The sequence below is a fragment of the Saccopteryx leptura genome, chromosome 3 (genome assembly GCF_036850995.1).
Source record: "Saccopteryx leptura isolate mSacLep1 chromosome 3, mSacLep1_pri_phased_curated, whole genome shotgun sequence".
NCBI lineage: Eukaryota > Metazoa > Chordata > Mammalia > Chiroptera > Emballonuridae > Saccopteryx > Saccopteryx leptura.
The window spans coordinates 221,963,404-221,981,339 of NC_089505.1; the positions used below are offsets into that span (position 1 = coordinate 221,963,404).

The following is a 17,936-nucleotide window of genomic DNA, read 5'->3' on the forward strand; positions in this document are numbered from 1 at the left end:
ATCAAGAAATGAAACGTGAGCAGAAACTGCCCCCCTCTATGTGTCATGGGTATCCCTGCTTCTAATAGCCGACTTTTGTTCTTTTATATATGTTTCTTTTATTGACTTTAGAGAGAGGGAGAGAGAGAGCAGGAGAGAGACAAGAACATCTATTCCTGTATGTGCTGTGTTCAGGGATCGAGTTGGTAATCCCTGTGCTTCAGAACAATGCTCTAACCAATCGAGCTGTCTGGCCAGGGTGATTTTTGTTCTTTATATAAGTGAAATCATGCACATATATTCTTCCGTATCTGCCATCTTTCACACGACACCATGAAGGTCATCCATGCTGTTAGATGTGCTTGTAGGTCGTTTATGGTCATTGCTGAGTGTGAATGAACCGTAGAGGTCTGTGTATCCATTCCACCGGTCCTGTGCTTCTGCCTTTCTTGTTTTTGTACATAAGTACCTAAGAGGACTGCTGGGTCATGAGGTGGGCATGTGAATAGCTTTTGTAGATCTTCCAAACAGGTTTACTGAGTAGAGGCATCCATTAACATTCCCACCAGCTATGCACGAGCCCCTCTGCCGTCCACCTTCCCAGTGCTAGGCTTTCCCTCCTTTCCATGTTCATTCTGGTATGTGGTGGTGCCGCTTGCTGCTGTCTTTTTTCTTTGTTTAACGAAGAACCTCCTGCTTTGTTGATTCCTCTGACTTTCTTGACTAAGTGCTACTGAAGAAAATAAATGAAGCCCCTGGTTTAGATGCCAGCCTGCCCAGCCCCCGTCTGGCCCCAGCACCATGGGGGGCCTGGGTTGCCTGGGGCCCTGGGGTAGAGGGTGCAGAAGAGCCTTCAGCACCAGCTGAGGGGCAACACAGTCCTGCACCCCAAAGTACCTCCTTAGGGAAATGTCATTTCTGCATGCTGCCTGCCCCCCGCTGTTCCCAAGTACCCTTTCTGCCTTAGTTCCTGTGGTGTCAGTCCTGCTGTGGGATCCATTCACTGCATTGTCACCTGAGGGTGGTTCTCCTCTAAGTAGTCTGTTCCAGCCCAGTAGTTTCCTCCAGCTTCCGGACCTCTTCTTCGCTTCCCTGGTGGTGACTTTCCATGGGAATTAGGGACTGTGGCCACATCAAAGTGCATGCTTTTGGGTGATGAGTGTGTGGGGCACATGGAAGATGTAACCTCATAGTGGACTATCTCTTCCCATCACCCCTCTTCAGCCTCTGATCTCCACTTTTCTTCCTCTTCTCGTTTTGCTCACTCTAGCTCTCAAGGACTCTGAAAATCAGAGCTCCAATCATTAATATCTTAAATTCACATCAGAGGTCTTCACTTCTGAAGAGAGGAGATAGCAGCCCATCATGAATGAACCGTGACTGTTTGGTGCTAGAATCCCCATCTCAAACTGACTCAAGCAAAGGGGACTTTATTGGCTTACACAATTCAACCAACTGACCCACCGATTGAATGGTCCTGGGGCTTCAGGCACAGTGGGCTCTGGGTGCTGCTGGGGCTCTCTCCACCTGGTTTGCTTTATCCTGCAAGCTCTCCCACAAGGAGGCAGGGTGGCCACCAGCAGCTGTAGGATGACTTCCTGCCAAATAGCGGCCCTGCTAGAAAGACACACACTCTACTGATAGTTACAGCCAAGACTCCCAAGGCCACCACTCAGTGATTGGCTCACAGGGACTGTGATGGGCAGGACCTGGCTCACATGCCCACCCTGGAAGCGCAGGTTTGGGCTGGATGGGGGAGGGGTTCTCCAAAGGAAAGTCACTGGATGCTGAGTGAAAAACAACAACAGAATTTGGCCTCACTGTGCCAGGTGAGCCACCTCCCACCAATCTGCATGGCCTGAAAAAGTCTAACACTGCAAAGGTCTGTGCAAAGGGGTTGATCATTTTCTATCTCTGAATCCACAGGTAAGTATATATAAGGATAGAGAAAAACAAACTGAGAAGAGAAACACTACTATGCTAACCTCTGAAATTACCACTTACTTTAATTTTTCTTTTTGCTTATTTTTTAACTTTCCTATTATGCATGTTTGATTACTTCTAAAATAAACGCTGTAAACCAGAGAAGGAAGCCCAGGTCCTCCAGACAGAGTGGCTCTCCCTTGTTCTTCTCTCTGTTGGTGGTATGCTGCCCCACATGATGTCAACGCCCCTCCTCTGTGAAGGCCGCAACCTTTGGTCTCCTTTCACAGGCAGCTTCGAAGCCAGCTCAGCCTCGTGGTCATTGCCCGGATGCTGGACCAGCAGGAGACACTCCCCCTCTGGGAGGAGAAGGCCCAGGTGAGTTTATGCCTCCGCCAGGTGTGTCTGTTGGGGCCTGGGAAGCCTGTGGGCTAGTGAACAGCTCTGCCCTTGGCCTGCTCATCCCCATGCTCTCCCCAGAGGTTAGGAGCCTCGGCCAGAAGAGCCAAGCCAAGTTTTAATTTTTCACTAATATCTTTGCACTGGACAGTTACTTCCTGTGTGCTTGCTTGTGCCAGGCTCTGAGGATAGAGTGGGGAGCAGGGAGTATATATTACTTTATAAAAAATTGTGGTAAAAGTTATGTATAACATAAGCTTTACCATTTTAACTGTTGTTGTTGTTGTTGTTTTACCATCTTAAAAATTTGAAGTGTAAAGTTCTAACGTTTTGATGTGTCCAGTTCAGTGGCCGTGAGCACTTTCACAATTCTGTGTGACCATCCTGATGGTCCCTTTCCAGAACTTTTTCATTTCCCAAACAGAAACTCTGTACCCATGAAACACTACCTCCCCATCCCCTCCTCCTGCAGCCCCTGGATTGATCACTTTTTATAGATGGAATACAAATACTATTCAGTTAAAATTGCTCCCTTTCAGTGTCCCTCTGTCCCAGAGTTAGGCATTCTTGGGGCAGTGGGGAGGTAGAGTTTTGCCTTCTTTCTTGTTCCTCCGCTCCCCAAAAAGCTCTGGCTACAACTTCCTTGCAGTTCAAAGAACATCACTTCATGGGCCCTAGAGGCAGCCTGGGTCACAGCCAGCCCCAGGATTCAGGGCAGGGAGGTAAAGAATGCTGTCACCCTCCTAAGAACCTCCCCACAACCCCAGAAGTGCTGGAGACAGTTGAACCCTCCAGCTCAGCCTCTGAGACAGGTAATGTAGGCCTGGTGAAAAGCTGTACATCTCTGGTCCCTGCAGGTGTACAGGCCTGTGTGGCCTCTTGCCCAGATTGCTGAGAGAATGTTCCAGCACATTCCAGGGCAGAATGGACAATATGGCTGAGTCTGAGATTGCAGGGAGGAAGCTCAGAAAGGTGACCAGTGGATTGGCTTGTCAGAGCAGGTCCAGTCTGGCTTTTGCACTGGCTGTCCACTTTCCTTTAAATCAGTGGTTCTCAAACTTTTTTTTTTTTTACAGAGACAGAGAGAGAGTCAGAGAGAGGGATAGACAGGAACAGACAGATAGGAACGGAGAGATGAGAAGCATCAATCATCAGTTTCTCATTGCACATTGCGACACCTTAGTTGTTCATTGATTGCTTTCTCATATGTGCCTTGACCACGGGCCTTCAGCAGACCAAGTGACCCCTTGCTGGAGCCAGCGACCTTGGGTCCAAGCTGGTGAGCTTTGCTCAAACCAGATGAGCCCGCGCTCAAGCTGGCGACCTCGGGGTCTCAAACTTGGGTCCTTCCGCATCCCAGCCCGATGGTCTATCCACTGCGCTACCACCTGGTCAGGCATTCTCAAACTTTTTGAAGTCAGCGCGCATTTAAAATCTTACAAATAATTGTAGGTCCACTATATACAAATTTCTGAGAAATATGTTATAATAATTAAGACAAATATTAAAGAAAAAATATAAAGTCCAAGCATGCTTTTATGGAAATTAAATGAAATAAATACAACAAAATTAAATTTATTCTGACATTAAAAACATTTTCATGTTACATTTTTTAAGTTATGCTTTTTAGAACTTGTAAAAAAGAGGGGTTAAAAAATTAAAAAACGACAAAAAAGTTATCTTTTTATATATATGGATACATTCTTAGTAAGATTTAGTAGATTTGGCAGGTCCTGGTGTGAGTGTGTTTTTTTATTCTTGTGTTTATGAGAAATATGAGCCTGATGTGTTCTAGTGATTTCTTCAATGTTTGGGCATATATTTGTTTTTTGTTTTTTTGTTTGTTTTTTTAAATTTTATTTTATTTATTCATTTTTAGAGAGGAGAGAGAGAGACAGAGAGGGAGAGAGAGGAGAGAGAAACAGAGAGAGAGAAAAGGGGGGAGGAGCTGGAAGCATCAACTCCCATATGTGCCTTGACCAGGCAAGCCCAGGGTTTCGAACCAGCGACCTCAGCATTTCCAGGTCGACGCTTTATCCACTGCGCCACCACAGGTCAGGCTGGGCATATATTTGAAAGGCAAACTCTCATTTCCTCGTCAATACATTGAAGAATTCTGCTCTTATTACTCTTTTTTTTATTTTTATTTTTATTCATTTTAGAGAGGAGAGAGAGAAGGAGAGAGAGAAGGGGGGAGGAGCAGGTTGCATCAACTCCCATATGTGCCTTGACCAGGCAGGTCCAGAGTTTTGAACTGGTGACCTCTGTGTTTCCAGGTCAACACTTTATCCACTGCACCACCACAGATCAGGCCCCGGTCTTATTACTCTTAATTGTGTTATTGAGTACAGAAAACCCCCACCATACATATCATCTTAACTTTACACCAGTGATTTTCAACCTTTGTTTCTTACGCACTCATAAACTAATTACTAAAGAAAAAGGGGCCCTGACCTCTTCTTCTTTAGTAACTAATTTATTTGTGCCATGAGATGAAAATGGTTGTATTTAGTCAGGGGCACTGACCTTAGTAATTAGTGTGTGTTTGTGCCATGAAAAAAAAAGGTTGAAAATCACTGCTTTACACCAAACAAAGGATAGAAGAAACTTGCCTCCAATCTTTCCGGGGAACATGGCAGGTAGTGTAAACAATCCAGCACCACAGCTTAACAGCCTTTTGCAACCTAATCAGGCAAGTGAGGTGGGGGGTTGGGCAGACTGTCAGCTTACAGCCAATTCCCCACACCTCTGTCCTCCCAAAATCTAAATTCTAAAAACCCTGTTGGTTTTTTGGTCCCCAACAGGCACATATTTCTCTGGAATACCATAGGGCGCACCTGGAAATCTAGGGCACACCAGTGCACCCTAGTGCACACTTTGAGAACCATTGCCTTAAATGCTTTTCCCCTAGGCTTAGCATGGCTAGAGCTTCCTGTCATTCCAATTCTGGCTTGTGTCACCTCCTCCAGGAGATCTTTCCTGACCACCTAACCTAAAGTACCCTAGTACTGTCACCCTGTTTATAAATTATTTGTGATGCTCATATCCTGATACTTTCTTGTTTGTTCAGGGTCTTTGTACATGCATGTTCACACACACGTATACACATGTGCACATGCACACACATCTCCTTCAATGCAAGGACTAAATGGCTTCTGCTTGCTGCTGTCCTTTGGTGTCTAGCACAGTGCGGGACACACGCAGGATCTTGTTGCATACTTGTGGGTGCACACTATGGAAGTGAGTTGCTGGTATGTGTGCAAGGGGAACATTCTCCAGGCAGAGACTACTCTAGGCTGTGGACCAACAGCATTTGGCACCGACTGGAAAGACAGAAGGTAACTCCAGCATCAGGATCAATTCGAGGTTTGGGATTTTGTGCACAGGACAGTGAGGGGAGTGGATGGGTGGCTCTGCACCGGGAGCCACCCTCAGAGGAGAGGGCGTGAGCTAAATGGCTCGCGGAGGTGTCCTGCGCCAGACCCTGAAGGATGAGTCCGTGCTTGTGCTGCAGAGCAGTCAGCTGGCGGCAGGACAGCTGCGTGAGTGCCAGACTCCCGGTGGCCAGGGGGGAGGGAGGACTGGCTGGGGCCTGCCTGCCCGCTGCTTCTCTGTGTTTCCCCATCTCCACTGCAAGCCCAGGGGCTGCTGCGTGACTCCTGCCCAGGTCTCCAGCTGCAGGCACTCCCCTTTCCAGTCTGGCTTGTCAGACGGATCCTCATGAAACACACCTTCAAAGGGCTACTTCAGCCCACAGCACCATGTTCAGCCCACGCAGCGCTCCTCAGCTTCTCCTCCTCACAGGCCAGCTCAGCGCCTGCACACACAGCCCTGTGCACAGACCAGGCTTCCTTTTCACCCAACACCTCCCAACTGAATAGTGGTGGCTAACTCACCACCCTCACCCCCCACACACGCTGTATTCCCGAGGCCGTCTCAAAGTTTACCTCTTTCTCGCCTGACCAGGCGGTGGCACAGTGGATAGAGCATCGGACTGGGATGTGGAGGACCCAGGTTCAAGACCCTGAGGTCACCAGCTTGAGCGTAGGCTCATCTGGTTTGAGCAAGGCTCACCAGTTTGAGACCAAGGTCGTTGGCTCGAGCAAGGGGTCACTCCGTCTGCTGGAGCTCTCCCCCCCCCCCCCCAGTCAAGGCATATATGAGAAATCAATCAATGAGCAACTAAGGAGCTGCAACGAAGAATTGATGTTTCTCATCTCTCCCTCTTCCTGTCTGTCTGTCCTTATCTGTCCCTCTCTCTGATTCTCTCTGTCTCTGCCACCAAAAAAAAAAAAGTTTACCTCTTTCTCACAGCAGCCCCAGGTGGTAAGGACTCCAGCTATCGCCCATCTTTTACAGATGGGGAACCCAGGGCAGATGCAGCTAGGAAAATTCCCGGGGTCACACTGCTGCAAAACTGTAGACCTGGGAATCAAGCCCAGAGGCCTGCCCTTGGCCCTGCAGCCAGCCATTTGTGCTTCCCCAGCCCCTCCCATGGCTCTCACTGCAGTGACAGCCTGGACCACACCTGCCTGCATGCTGCAGGTGCTCTGCTGTTCCCTTGAGCCTTAGTCCTGGATGGCAGATAGGAGAACAAGGGCCATCCCTCCCTGTCCTTAATCAGTGCACAAGTGCTTGATAAATCTTATCAATTGATTCATTAGGGAGGGGGTTGCAAGGGCTGAGAATTGACTCTGTGGGATGAGGGGACGGGGCGAGTGCTGGACAGAAGTCCCTGTTGCCTGCGTGGTGTGGCGTGGCTCCCCGTCTCAGGCTGAAGTCTGTAGCCCTGGCCGCAGGAGCAGGTGCTGGACAAATGAATTTGAGCATCAGGACTTCTGTGGGTAGTCAGGACAATACAACCTCAGGGCCTGAATTTTCCAGGAGGATCTCCAGGTCAAACTGCCTCGTGTGGTTCCTGCATGATCCCAGAAAGAGCAGGGATTGGTCTCAGGTATTAGTATACTCCAGACACTTCTCAGGTTATTGAAGATACAGCCCTGAACAGCCCTCAGAACTTCCCTCATGAAACTCATGGTCCAGGGGAAGATGGACACAGAGACCACGAGGAAGTAGACATATAGCATGCCAGATTGTGAGAAGTGCTGTAGAGAAACATAAAACCAGACAAAGAGGAGAGGGAGTGCTGGGAGGGGAGAGGAAGTTTATAAGGATGAACGGAGACGTTTGAGCACAGACCTGAAGGAGTCATATAGGTTTCTAGGGGCAGAGAGAATACCAAGTGCAAAGGCCCTGGATCAGGCAAAGGCCTCGTAAATTACAATAGATGACAGTGTGGCAGGAGCAGAGGGCTGAGCATGAATCAGCATGAATCAACACTGAAGTCGGGCCTGACCAGGCAGTGGCGCAGTGGATAGAACATCAGACTGGGACATGGAGGACCCAGGTTCGAAACCCTGAGGTCTCTGGCTTGAGCGTGGGCTTATCTGGCTTAAGCGTGGGCTCACCAGCTTGAGTGCGGGGTCACTGGCTTGAGCCCAGAGGTCACTGACTTGAGCAAGGGGTCACTCGGTCTGCTGTAGATCCCAGTCAAGGCACATATGAGAAAGCAATCAATGAACAACTAAGGAGCTGCAATGAAAAATTGATGCTTCTCATCTCTCTCCTTTCCTGTCTGTCGCTGTCTGTCCTTCTATCTGACTCTCTCTGTCTCTGTCAAAAAAAAAAAAGTGAAGTCGGAGAGGTAAGTGAGGACTCAATCCACCAGGACCTCCAGACCATGGTGAGGGCTTTGACCTTCATGCCAATGCAGAGGTTCATTGGAAGTTTGGGTTTTCCTTTTTTGTTTTATTATTATTATTACTGTTGATTTTAGAGGGAGAGGTAGGGAAAGAAAGACAGACAGAAACATTGATCTGTTCCTGTATGTGCCCTGACTGGGGATCAAACCGGCAACCTCTGCATATCTGGATTATGCCCCACGATGCTCTAACCAACTGAGCTATGCAGCCAGGGCTAGAAGGTTTTAAAAGGAAAAACAATAGATTTATAAAATGTTTACAATTTACTCTGGCTGCTGTGTTGAAACTAGACTATTGGGAGTGAGGAGAAAGGAGGGGATGGCAGTAACCATGGTAAGAGACCGTGACAGTGTGGCTTTGGGAGATGGTGGCATAGGTGGTGAGACGTGGTCAGATTTTAGGTGTATTTCCCAAGGACAGCCAGTGCGTCCTGGAGTGTGAGAGAAAGGAGGCCAGCATGGCTCTGAGATCGGTATATCTGGCAGGGTGGAGGAGCACTGCACTGAGACAGGCAAGACACAGGTGCAACAGGTTTGGAGGGAAGTTGGAGTTATTTCTTATCCCAGGCCACTTTGTCAACCCATGTCTTCCAGTTTGCAGTTTGGAAAACATAGGGTTCTGGGATCTGACCTCCAGGGGGATCGGGTTTGCATGTACTAGGGAAAGGCTAGATGCAGTCCTGCCCAGCTTTTTACTTGTAAATTCATTTACTGACTACAGATTAAACATGTACCCTATGCCAGGCACTGTGCTAGACTCTGGGGACACTGCAATGAATAAAGCAGCCCTCATGGGGCTTACGTTCTAGTAAGGAAGGAACAGATAATAACAATAATAATAAGTAAATTACACAGTATGTTAGAAGGTGATAAACGCCATGGAAATACAAGTAGTGCAGCCTGATCCTGGCACAGTGGATAAACCATCAACCTGGAATGCTGAGGTCACTGGTTTGAAACCCTGGGCTTGCCTGGTCAAGGCACATATAGGAGTTGATGCTTCCTGCTCCTCCCCCTTCTCTCTCTCTCTCTCTCTCTCTCTCTCTCTCTCTCTCTTTCACTCTTCTCTCTCTAAAAATGAATAAATAAAATCTAAAAAAAAAAGATATTGAAATACAAGTGGTGCAGAGTTGGGATTGGTGAGTGGATTGGTGTGGGCTAGAGGCTACAGGTAGCAGGGGAGCTGGGTGGGCCTCACCAAGCAGGTGACCCTGGAGCTGGGGCTGGAAGGAGGGGAGGGGCAGTTGCACAATGTCTGGTCAGAGAGACCACTCAGTACAGGATCCCGGAAGCAGCAGGGGCCACCAGGTTATGGAAAACACGTAAGATCCTGGCCTTCCCCTTTGGGCAAGTCAGAGCAGCAGTCGGGGTTGAGCACAGGAGTGACAGGCTGTGTGGACAGTGTGGCACTGGAGCTGGCTGCCTCCTCTTGTCAGGAAGACTGTTGAAACCTGTGGAGACCCGCCCTCTTGGGTGATCATTTGCTGAATGTTCACAGAGCTGACTCCTAGAAATGGGGGCAAGGTGGGGAGATGTGCTGGCCAGGCCCTGGCCCAGTCAGGACCCTTGCGGCCCAAAGAAGCCTTTATCCTGGAGAAAGGGGGGTTAGCTGAGCTGGAACCAAAAGGGAGTACGCAACCAGGTGGAGGCCTGCTGCGCTGAGTGAACGTTGTTTTCACGGAGTGCAAGGGAAAACGTGGGAGCTCTGGGTGTGCTCCTCTGCCCAGCTGCCCTAGTGTAACTGGGAGGGTCTAGTAGCAGGGAGGGGTCCGCTGGGGCAAGGCTGCCCCTGAGGACTAGGGCTGCTTCTGGGAGTGCGGGGTGCAGAGTGCCCCTGGGCTCACACAGCTCAGAGCCCTGAGCAGGCACGGTTGTTTGGAAACTACCCCCAGACCTGCGAGGACTGAGCACGGCAGCACACTTGCTTTTGGTGAGCTGCAGATGGTGCCTGTCTTCACCCAGAAACTTCCCCCTCCTTCTCCCTGCCTCCTCCTCTCCCCTTCTGACAGGATCAGACACTAAGCCAAAAGGCCCTGGCTCCCTTCCAGGAGCCAAGGCTAAGGCCTCACTCCTAGCCCTCAGCCCAGCTGCTCTTTTGGTCTGTCTAAGCCGAGGGGCTGAGCAGGTGTCTAAGGGTGAATCGGGGAGGAAGCCAGGTGTGCTGGGCAGGGCGGGGCTCAAGCAGGGAGCTGCGCTCAGACTCAGGGCATGAGTCCTTGCCCTTCTGACCAGCCTGCACCTGCTCCATCTGAAGAGATAGTGCCTTTGTGAACCTCCTGACTCTGCTCCCTCGTTTTGCACCAACACCACCCCTCCCATGTGGCCTCAGAGGGGACAGGCTGGGAGCCTGCCTGCCTTAGCTGCAAGTTAGCTCTGGGACAGCTGGCTGGTCCTTGTTGGGGCTTGGCTGAGGCTGCCCAAACCAGCTGCTGGGGCTGCGTGTGAAGGATTGCTTGCTGCAGACACCTGGACTTACGTGGACCACAGTCTGGGGCAGAGGGCATTGGCCCATTAGTTTAGGGAGAGTGGGCAGTTTAAATGGGGAGGTGGAGCAGCTAGCAGATTGTCATTTCAACCAAATACAAGGTGTGGACCTTGTGGGGAATCCCCATTTCAACAAAACAACTATAGAAGGACATATTTGAAACAATCAGAGAAAACTGAACACAAGTGTTTGGTCATATAAGGAATTAATTCTTGGTAATTTCTTTGGGCAAGAGAATGGCATTGTGGTTATGTTGGTGAAAAAATCCTTATCCTTTTCTGTTAGAGGCTCCTTATGGGTAAAATGATACGATGTTTGGATTTGCTTTAAAATTATAAGACCTGACCAGGTGGTGGCAGAGGGAACAGAGCATCGACCTGGGATGCTGAGGACCCAGGTTCGAAACCCCGAGGTCACTGGCTTGAGCTCTGGCTCACCAGCTTGAGTGTGGAATGATAGACATGGTCCCATGGTTGCTGGCTTGAACCCAAAGTCGCTGGCTTGAGCAAGGGGTCACTGGCTTGGCTGGAGCCCCCCATTGAGGCACGTATGAAAAAGCAATTAATGAACAACTAAGGTGCCACAACTATGAGTTGATGTTTCTCATCTCTTTCCCTTCCTGTCTGTTCCTGTCTCTGTCTCTGTCTTTGTCTCTCTCTCTCTCTTTCACTAAGAAAATAAAATAAAAATCTCTGGAGGGAAAAAGGGGGAGTGGGAGGATAAAACAAGGTGGACAGTATGACAATGATGTGGCCAGTCATCATTCCCAGGGGAAGGCGTGGGGGTTGTTCATAGCCTCTCTTCTTCCCTGAACCCTTGCCCAGGCCCCAAAGGGACAAACTAAATGGAAAGAGAGGGACATGGGATGGTGGCCTGTGGCAGAGGAGACCCTCTCTGCTGGTCTTGGTTCTTCTAAACCAGGGGTAGTCAACCTTTTTATACCTACCGCCCACTTTTGTATCTCTGTTAGTAGTGAAATTTTCTAACCGCCCACTGGTTCCACAGTAATGGTGATTTATAAAGTAAGAAAGTAACTTTACTTTATAAAATTTATAAAGCAGAGTTACAGCAAGTTAAAGCATATAATAATTACTTACCAAGTACTTTATGTCGGATTTTCGCTAAGTTTGGCAGAATAAGTCTTTATAAAACAAGTTACTATAGTTAAATCTATCTTTTTGGCCCTAGCCGGTTGGCTCAGCGGTAGAGCGTCGGCCTGGCGTGCGGGGGACCCAGGTTCGATTCCCGGCCAGGGCACATAGGAGACGCGCCCATTTGCTTCTCCGCCCCCCCCCCTTCCTCTCTGTCTCTCTCTTCCCCTCCCGAAGCCGGGGCTCCATTGGAGCAAAGATGGCCCGGGCGCTGGGGATGGCTCCTTGGCCTCTGCCCCAGGCGTTAGAGTGGCTCTGGTCACAGCAGAGCGACGCCCCGGAAGGGCAGAGCATCGCCCCCTGGTGGGCAGAGCGTCGCCCCCTGGTGGGCGTGCCGGGTGGATCCCGGTCAGGCGCATGCGGGAGTCTGACTGTCTCTCCCTGTTTCCAGCTTCAAAAAAAAAAAAAAAAAAAAAAAAAAAAGCTATCCTTTTATTTATACTTTGGTTGCTTCGCTACCGCCCACCATGAAAGCTGGAATGCCTACTAGTGGGTGGTAGGGACCAGGTTGACCACCACTGGTCTAAACCATGAGTGTCTGCTTACTCCCGGCCAGTGGTATGAGCCTCCAGCCCATGGAGCTCTCCCTAGTTCACTCCTTTAAGGGAAGGCTCGCCCTGTGCCAGGCCCAGTGTGACTGTGTGACCTCCTTTTTGGGAAGAAGGTGTGTGCTTATTTCCATTCTACGGATAAGACTCCAAGAGTCCCTGAAGAGCCCACAACACTGAGCTGCTGCTCATCATGATTGATTGCCTCTCTTCTCTTCCCCAGCTGTTAGCACTCAGCCAGCTCCTAAGCCTCATGAAGCCATCATCCCTTGGGCAGTACCTGGGCTCTGAGACCTTGCCACCCTGCCAGGTGCCACAGCCAAAGGCCAGTGCTGAGTTAGACCACAAGGTGAGCATCCAGCACCTGCCCACCTCCACCCGGCTATCACACTAGGGGAGCAGGTAAGGCAGGGCTGTTCACCCTTCACCCCAGTGGGCCCTGAGGAAAAGAGACTAGCAAGCTGCCTCCCTCTCACTGTCTGGGCACAGCCTTTGATTAGTGCCCATGCCCAGGCCCCACGCGTTGGGGTGCTGTGTGCCCAGTGTCACGCTGGATGTCCGCTAGGCCCTGCTCTGTGCCTCCTGGTGTGGCTTTGTTGACCATGGGTGCACCCTTCACTTTCAGCACTGTTTAGAGAGGATGTGAGAGTGGGAGTGCTGATGAGGGGGTGGAGCCGGAAGGAATACAAAGGAGAAGTGAAGGTACTGTCCGGACATGAGAGACACCCTTTCTCCGCTAGGTCCAATCTCCCAGTCCTTACTCAGTATGGTTGTCACTGAGCCTGAGTCTTTGGCTTCCCCAATTCTTCCTGATTGACTTTCCAGACATTGCCCTGATTCCCTGAAAACCATGCTTCAGCCGGAGGAGGGCAGCAAGGTCCCCAGAGGTGGCAGGTATGGGTTTGGAATGCTGAGGCCTGTGGGCCCTGAGGGGGATGACAAGCAGGGGCAGGTGTAGGGCCTTCAGATCAGGATTCCCAAGCCTGGCTTCCTGGGGAGCACTGGTGGAGCTCAATGAGCATTAGGCCCTAGGGACTCGGGATGAGGTGCAGAGATGGGCATCCTCCTAATTTAAGAAGGTGATAATTCTGAACGTTCACTGGGAGGTAGGGTGTTGACAATTCAGAAGTCCAGCCTTTGGGCATCACCCTGAAAATCAGATAAATAAATTAATTACTTAATGAACACAAATGGGCCAGGAGGAAGATAGGAGAAAACCCAGATGCATGTTCTCCTCTGGGATGTGTAGGTGTAATGCCAGTGGCTACGGCCAGGCAGGTCCACATTCTTCTGGGCAGACAGTAGAGAAACTTCGAAGCCAGAAAGCGTCAGGTTATCCCCATTTAATAGAGTCCTGCAACAGGGGATGAGCAAACTGGCAGGGGAAAACCTCTTCTCAGGCAAATGAACAGCAAAGCAGCCCCTCACAGTGGCAGACAGGCAATCCGCCATCCGAGCCTTGAGGGCAAGCACCCGTAGCCTTACATAGACTATACACACAGGACGCTGCCATGTGCTCATATGCTAATCAGGAAAAGTACAAGCAAGCAAGCCTAATTCAGCTGTTTTCCCAACAGTAGGGAAAGTTGTATTTCAGCTCTGCATGATGTTAGTGCTGTTACAAGGCTGCTATCTCCTAGAAGTGTGTGAGCATCCATGTGTCCCTTTCTCCTGGGTCAATTATTTCCTGAAAAATGGAAGCTGGTTATGGAGGCCAAGTGGGGTGATCTGTCTGAGCAGAACACTGGTGAGAGGCCTCAGGCCTGGGCTGGGGGAAAGAAGAAAAAGGGAGGAAGGAAGGGAGTGGTGAGCCTGACTGGTGATGGCGCAGTGCATAAAGTGTGGACCTGGAACACTGAAGTTGCTGGTTCGAAACCCAGAGGTCCCCAGCTTGAGCGCAGGGTCTCAGGCTTGACACAGAATCATTGATGTGATCCCAAGGTCACTGAGTTGAAGCCCAAGGTCTCTGGCTTAACTTGACTTCCTCCCCTTCCCTGGTCAAGGCACATATGAGAAGCAATCAATGAACAACTAAAGTAAAACAACTATGAGTTGAAGCTTCTCTTCTCTCTCCCTTCCTGTCTGTCTCTCTCTCTCTCTCTCAAAATCCATTCAAAAAAGGGGGGTTAGCCTGACCAGGCGGTGGTGCAGTGGATAGAGCATCAGACTGGGATGTGGAGGACCCAGGTTCGAGACCCCAAGGTTGCCAGCCTGAGCGCGGGCTCATCTGGTTTGAGCAAAGCTTACCAGCTTGGACCAAGGTCACTGGCTTAAGCAAGGGGTCACTCCGTCTGCTGTAGCCCCACAGTCAAGGCACATATGAGAAAGCAATCAATGAACAACTGAAGTGCCACAACAAAAAACTGATGTTTCTCATCTCTCTCCCTTCCTGTCTGTCTGTCCCTATCTATCCCTCTCACTGACTCTCTCTCTGTCTCTGTCAAAAAAAAAAGGAGGGGGGTTAGTGGTGAGAAGTAAAGGAGGGGCTGTGTCTGGTCTACCACCTCAAGAGTGTGATCTTGAGGTGCCTTGGGGCCACTCCTGTGACTCCACCTAGCGGGTGAGGGTATCCTTTATTTTGAGGACTGCTCTCATGCACATAAAGGAGGTTGTGAAGCATCCCCACCCCTGGTCAGTGGCCGTATTGGAAATGACTGGTTTGGCCTGGAAACGTGGAGGGGCCGGCATGTCTCGGTACCCTACACTAGGGGAGAAGTTTAGAGTGTGCTGCTCCAGGGCAGTGGAAGAGGCACAGGAGACTCTCAGATGCCTTTGCTGTAGCAGGTTGGCCCTGGCCTGAGAGGGAGGTGACTCAGAGCAGAGGAGAGAGAAAGAGCAGGGACACAGAAATGTGAAGTGTTCTGTCCCCCTGGGCTGGGTCTGTTCTGACTTGGAGGGCCAGGTGGGGCAAGTGACCAGGCTCCCACAGCCCAGCCCCCTCCCACTTTAGCTGACTGACTCCTCGTTAGGCCCAGCACGTTTCATCTTCAAAGACCATCAGGCTACTCACCATCCAAAAAGAGTGGAGGCGTCATCCGCCCTGTTTTACAGGGAGTGGTGGTCTGGGCCAGCTAAGCCTTTTATTCCCAGAGCTCAAAGACTTTGCCTTCTTTCTCCTTGAGGCACAGTGGGGAAACTAAGGCCAAGTGAGGTTGGCCACAGGCAACCCAGCCTGGAGGAAACGGGGCCAAGCCCTTTCCCAGCCCTTGGGTCCCTCCCTCAGACCCTGCTCACTCCTGTCTGGGAGATTTCCTGCCCTGGAGAAACTGCTGTGTGGTTGCAGCCCTCCTCCAGCCCTGCAGAAAAACACTCCTGCCAGGCTCCACTCCCTCTGTCCCCACCTCCTCCCTGCGCCTGGGGCCTCAGCCCAGCCTCCTCTTTACCGGTGATGGTGATGATGATGCTCTCAGCCTTCCCGGATTGGTATTGCTGCTCTCTGCTGCCCTGGGCACGACTTCTGTCCTCACTGATCCCATGGCTTTGCAGCTGTCCTTTTACTTGTTGTGTCCCTAGCTAGACTGTGGACACAGCAATGTTTCCCAGCATCACATGGTATGTTTTGCACTACAAGACTGAATGAATAAAGCAACTTGAATTCCTCTTCCTCTCTGAATTCTCTTCTTTGCCCCACTTCTGGCCATCCTGCTCACCTTCTGGGGACTTCCTCCCTCTTCATGCGTTCTGACCAGTCTCTGCATGTTGGCCCCTTGTCTCTAAAATCCTTGGATCATTAGGACTGCGAGGGTTTGTAGCCTGGGCTTCTTTTTTCTTTTTAAAAATTTATTGATTTTAGTAAGAGAGAAAGGGAGGGACATAGAAAGAGAGAGAGAGAGAGAGAGAGAGAGAAACATCAATCTGTTCCTGTATGTGCCCTGACAGGATTGAACCTCACATGAACCTGAGATGCTTGGCCTCACAAGTGTCACTTGCTTATGACAGAGCCAATCAGAGAACATTCTGTGTAATTATAAGCTAATGAGTTTCCCACCTGGGAGAGCTAACCACTATGTACCACAAAGGAGACAGCCTCCTTGCTCCTCACGCAGCCCAGCAGTGGCCAGGAGGGACTGTGGGGAAGGGAGGTTGGCTGGTTGTGTCCTACCAGATCACCACAGAGCTTGTGGAATATAAGAATCCTGCTTCTTAACAGAGTGATTGGAACACTTGCAGCATTTTCAAGTTCTTTTGGAGAAAGAAGTGGTTGCCCAGCCCCTAGCTGGTGTGTGGGTCACATTATGTTGAACAGAAAACAATTAAAGCCCAATAAACTCAGGAAGAGTTTGTTACCTCCCCCTTTCCTGCCTAGAGATTCAGACAAAAAACCTGCTTCAGAAATGGAACATGAGCCCTGGCCGGATAGCTCAGTTGGTTAGAATATGTCTCAAAGTGCAAAGGTTGCCGGTTCAATCCTGTCAGGGCACATACAGGAACAGATTGATGTTTCTCTCTCTCTCTCTCTCTTTTTCTATGTCTCTCCCTTTCTCTCTTACTAAAATCAATAAATTTTTAAAAAGAAAAAAGAAATGGACGTTAGCACATATGAATGAAATGTGGTAGACAGGGAGGATCCAAGCAAAAATCTGTTTCCTAGGTTCCCTTCTGAGCACCCACTGTTTGTGGGTGGCCAGGCAAGACTGCATTTACCTAGTGTTTGATATTTCTCAACTCCCTGGCAATTGCCTACCTCCCCCTTCTTAGTCCAAAATGACAGTCAGTTTGCCTCATTGTCTTAGTAATTTTTATATTTATATGAATTCCCCATGTGTGTTAAGATTGGGTTTTCTCCTCTTATTTGCTGTATGTATTTAAATTTTTTCTACCAAATAGAAGAACTAAAGGGGCAAGGGAAAGTTTCCCTGGCCCCCACAGTGGCTATTGGCGGTCCTGTGCTTGCCTGCTCAGAGAGGGGCCCTCCCAGAGGGGACAGACAGAGGTCAGAGTGATGCTCAGAGTCTGAGAGAGGAGCGAGGACATCTTCATGCAGAAGAGCACTCGGAGGGCTGGTCTCCAGGCACTCCCCGCTGGCCCATGGACACCAGTTCCGCAGCAGATGGAGCAATCTGGGCCCACACGTGAGGCCGTCCTTTCAGCCCCATGCAGACAAACATCAGTCACGTAACTGGACCCAGGTTGCCACTGCCTCCTGGAAGTGACCAACTCAGCCTTGCAACCCAGCACCAGGGATACTGGGGCTTTTGGGCTTTTTTGTTGTTGACGCACATAAATCATTGTCAACGTAAGAAACATCCAAACCTGTAGAGAATTTTTATGAATTTGAGCCAAAATGATGACAGTTGCTTAGTAGCAAAGTCTCACTGTTTTGAGAAAATGCTCCGGAGAAGGGCAGTTTCGCAGCTTGTTTTATACATGAGACTCAAAAGAGGAGGCGTGAGGGGCTACGTGAAATCCAAGGTGGTAGATTGGGAGGTGGGAGAAAGCCGAGTGGGGAAATCTCTGGGGTTGGATAAAAAGTCAGAGCCTGACCTGTGGTGGCGCAGTGGATAAAGCGTCAACCTGGAAACACTGAGGTCACCAGTTCAAAACCCTGGCTTGCCTGGTCAAGGCACATATGGGAGTTGATGCTTCCTGCTCCTCCCCCTTCTCTCTCTCCCCCTCCCCCCCCCCTAAAATGAATAAAAAAAAAAAGTCAGACAGAGACACTTACTTCTTTCCTCTGGGTGGGCACAGGA

General features: G+C 50.0%; 2 protein-coding genes across 3 annotated transcripts in view; one reads left to right on the forward strand and one right to left on the reverse strand.

Annotated features, from left to right (window-relative positions):
* Positions 1-17,936, forward strand: part of FAM178B (family with sequence similarity 178 member B) — a 106,021-nt gene that overhangs the window by 68,762 nt on the left and 19,323 nt on the right. Inside the window, exons 1-3 of one of the 2 annotated variants that reach the window (XM_066377665.1) lie at positions 1,682-1,808; positions 2,193-2,280; positions 12,470-12,595. In XM_066377665.1, coding sequence (XP_066233762.1) covers positions 2,233-2,280; positions 12,470-12,595 — 174 coding nt within the window. In that variant the 5' untranslated portion in view covers positions 1,682-1,808; positions 2,193-2,232. Of the gene's footprint in view, positions 1-1,681; positions 1,809-2,192; positions 2,281-12,469; positions 12,596-17,936 lie in introns of those variants that run through there. The other variant, XM_066377664.1, reaches the window with a different exon arrangement.
* FER1L5 (fer-1 like family member 5) overlaps positions 4,481-17,936 on the reverse strand; it is a 283,372-nt gene continuing 269,916 nt past the window's right edge. Inside the window, exon 55 of the mRNA XM_066377641.1 lies at positions 4,481-4,620. The gene's annotated coding sequence lies outside the window, so the exon portion shown is untranslated. The remainder of the gene's footprint in view (positions 4,621-17,936) is intronic.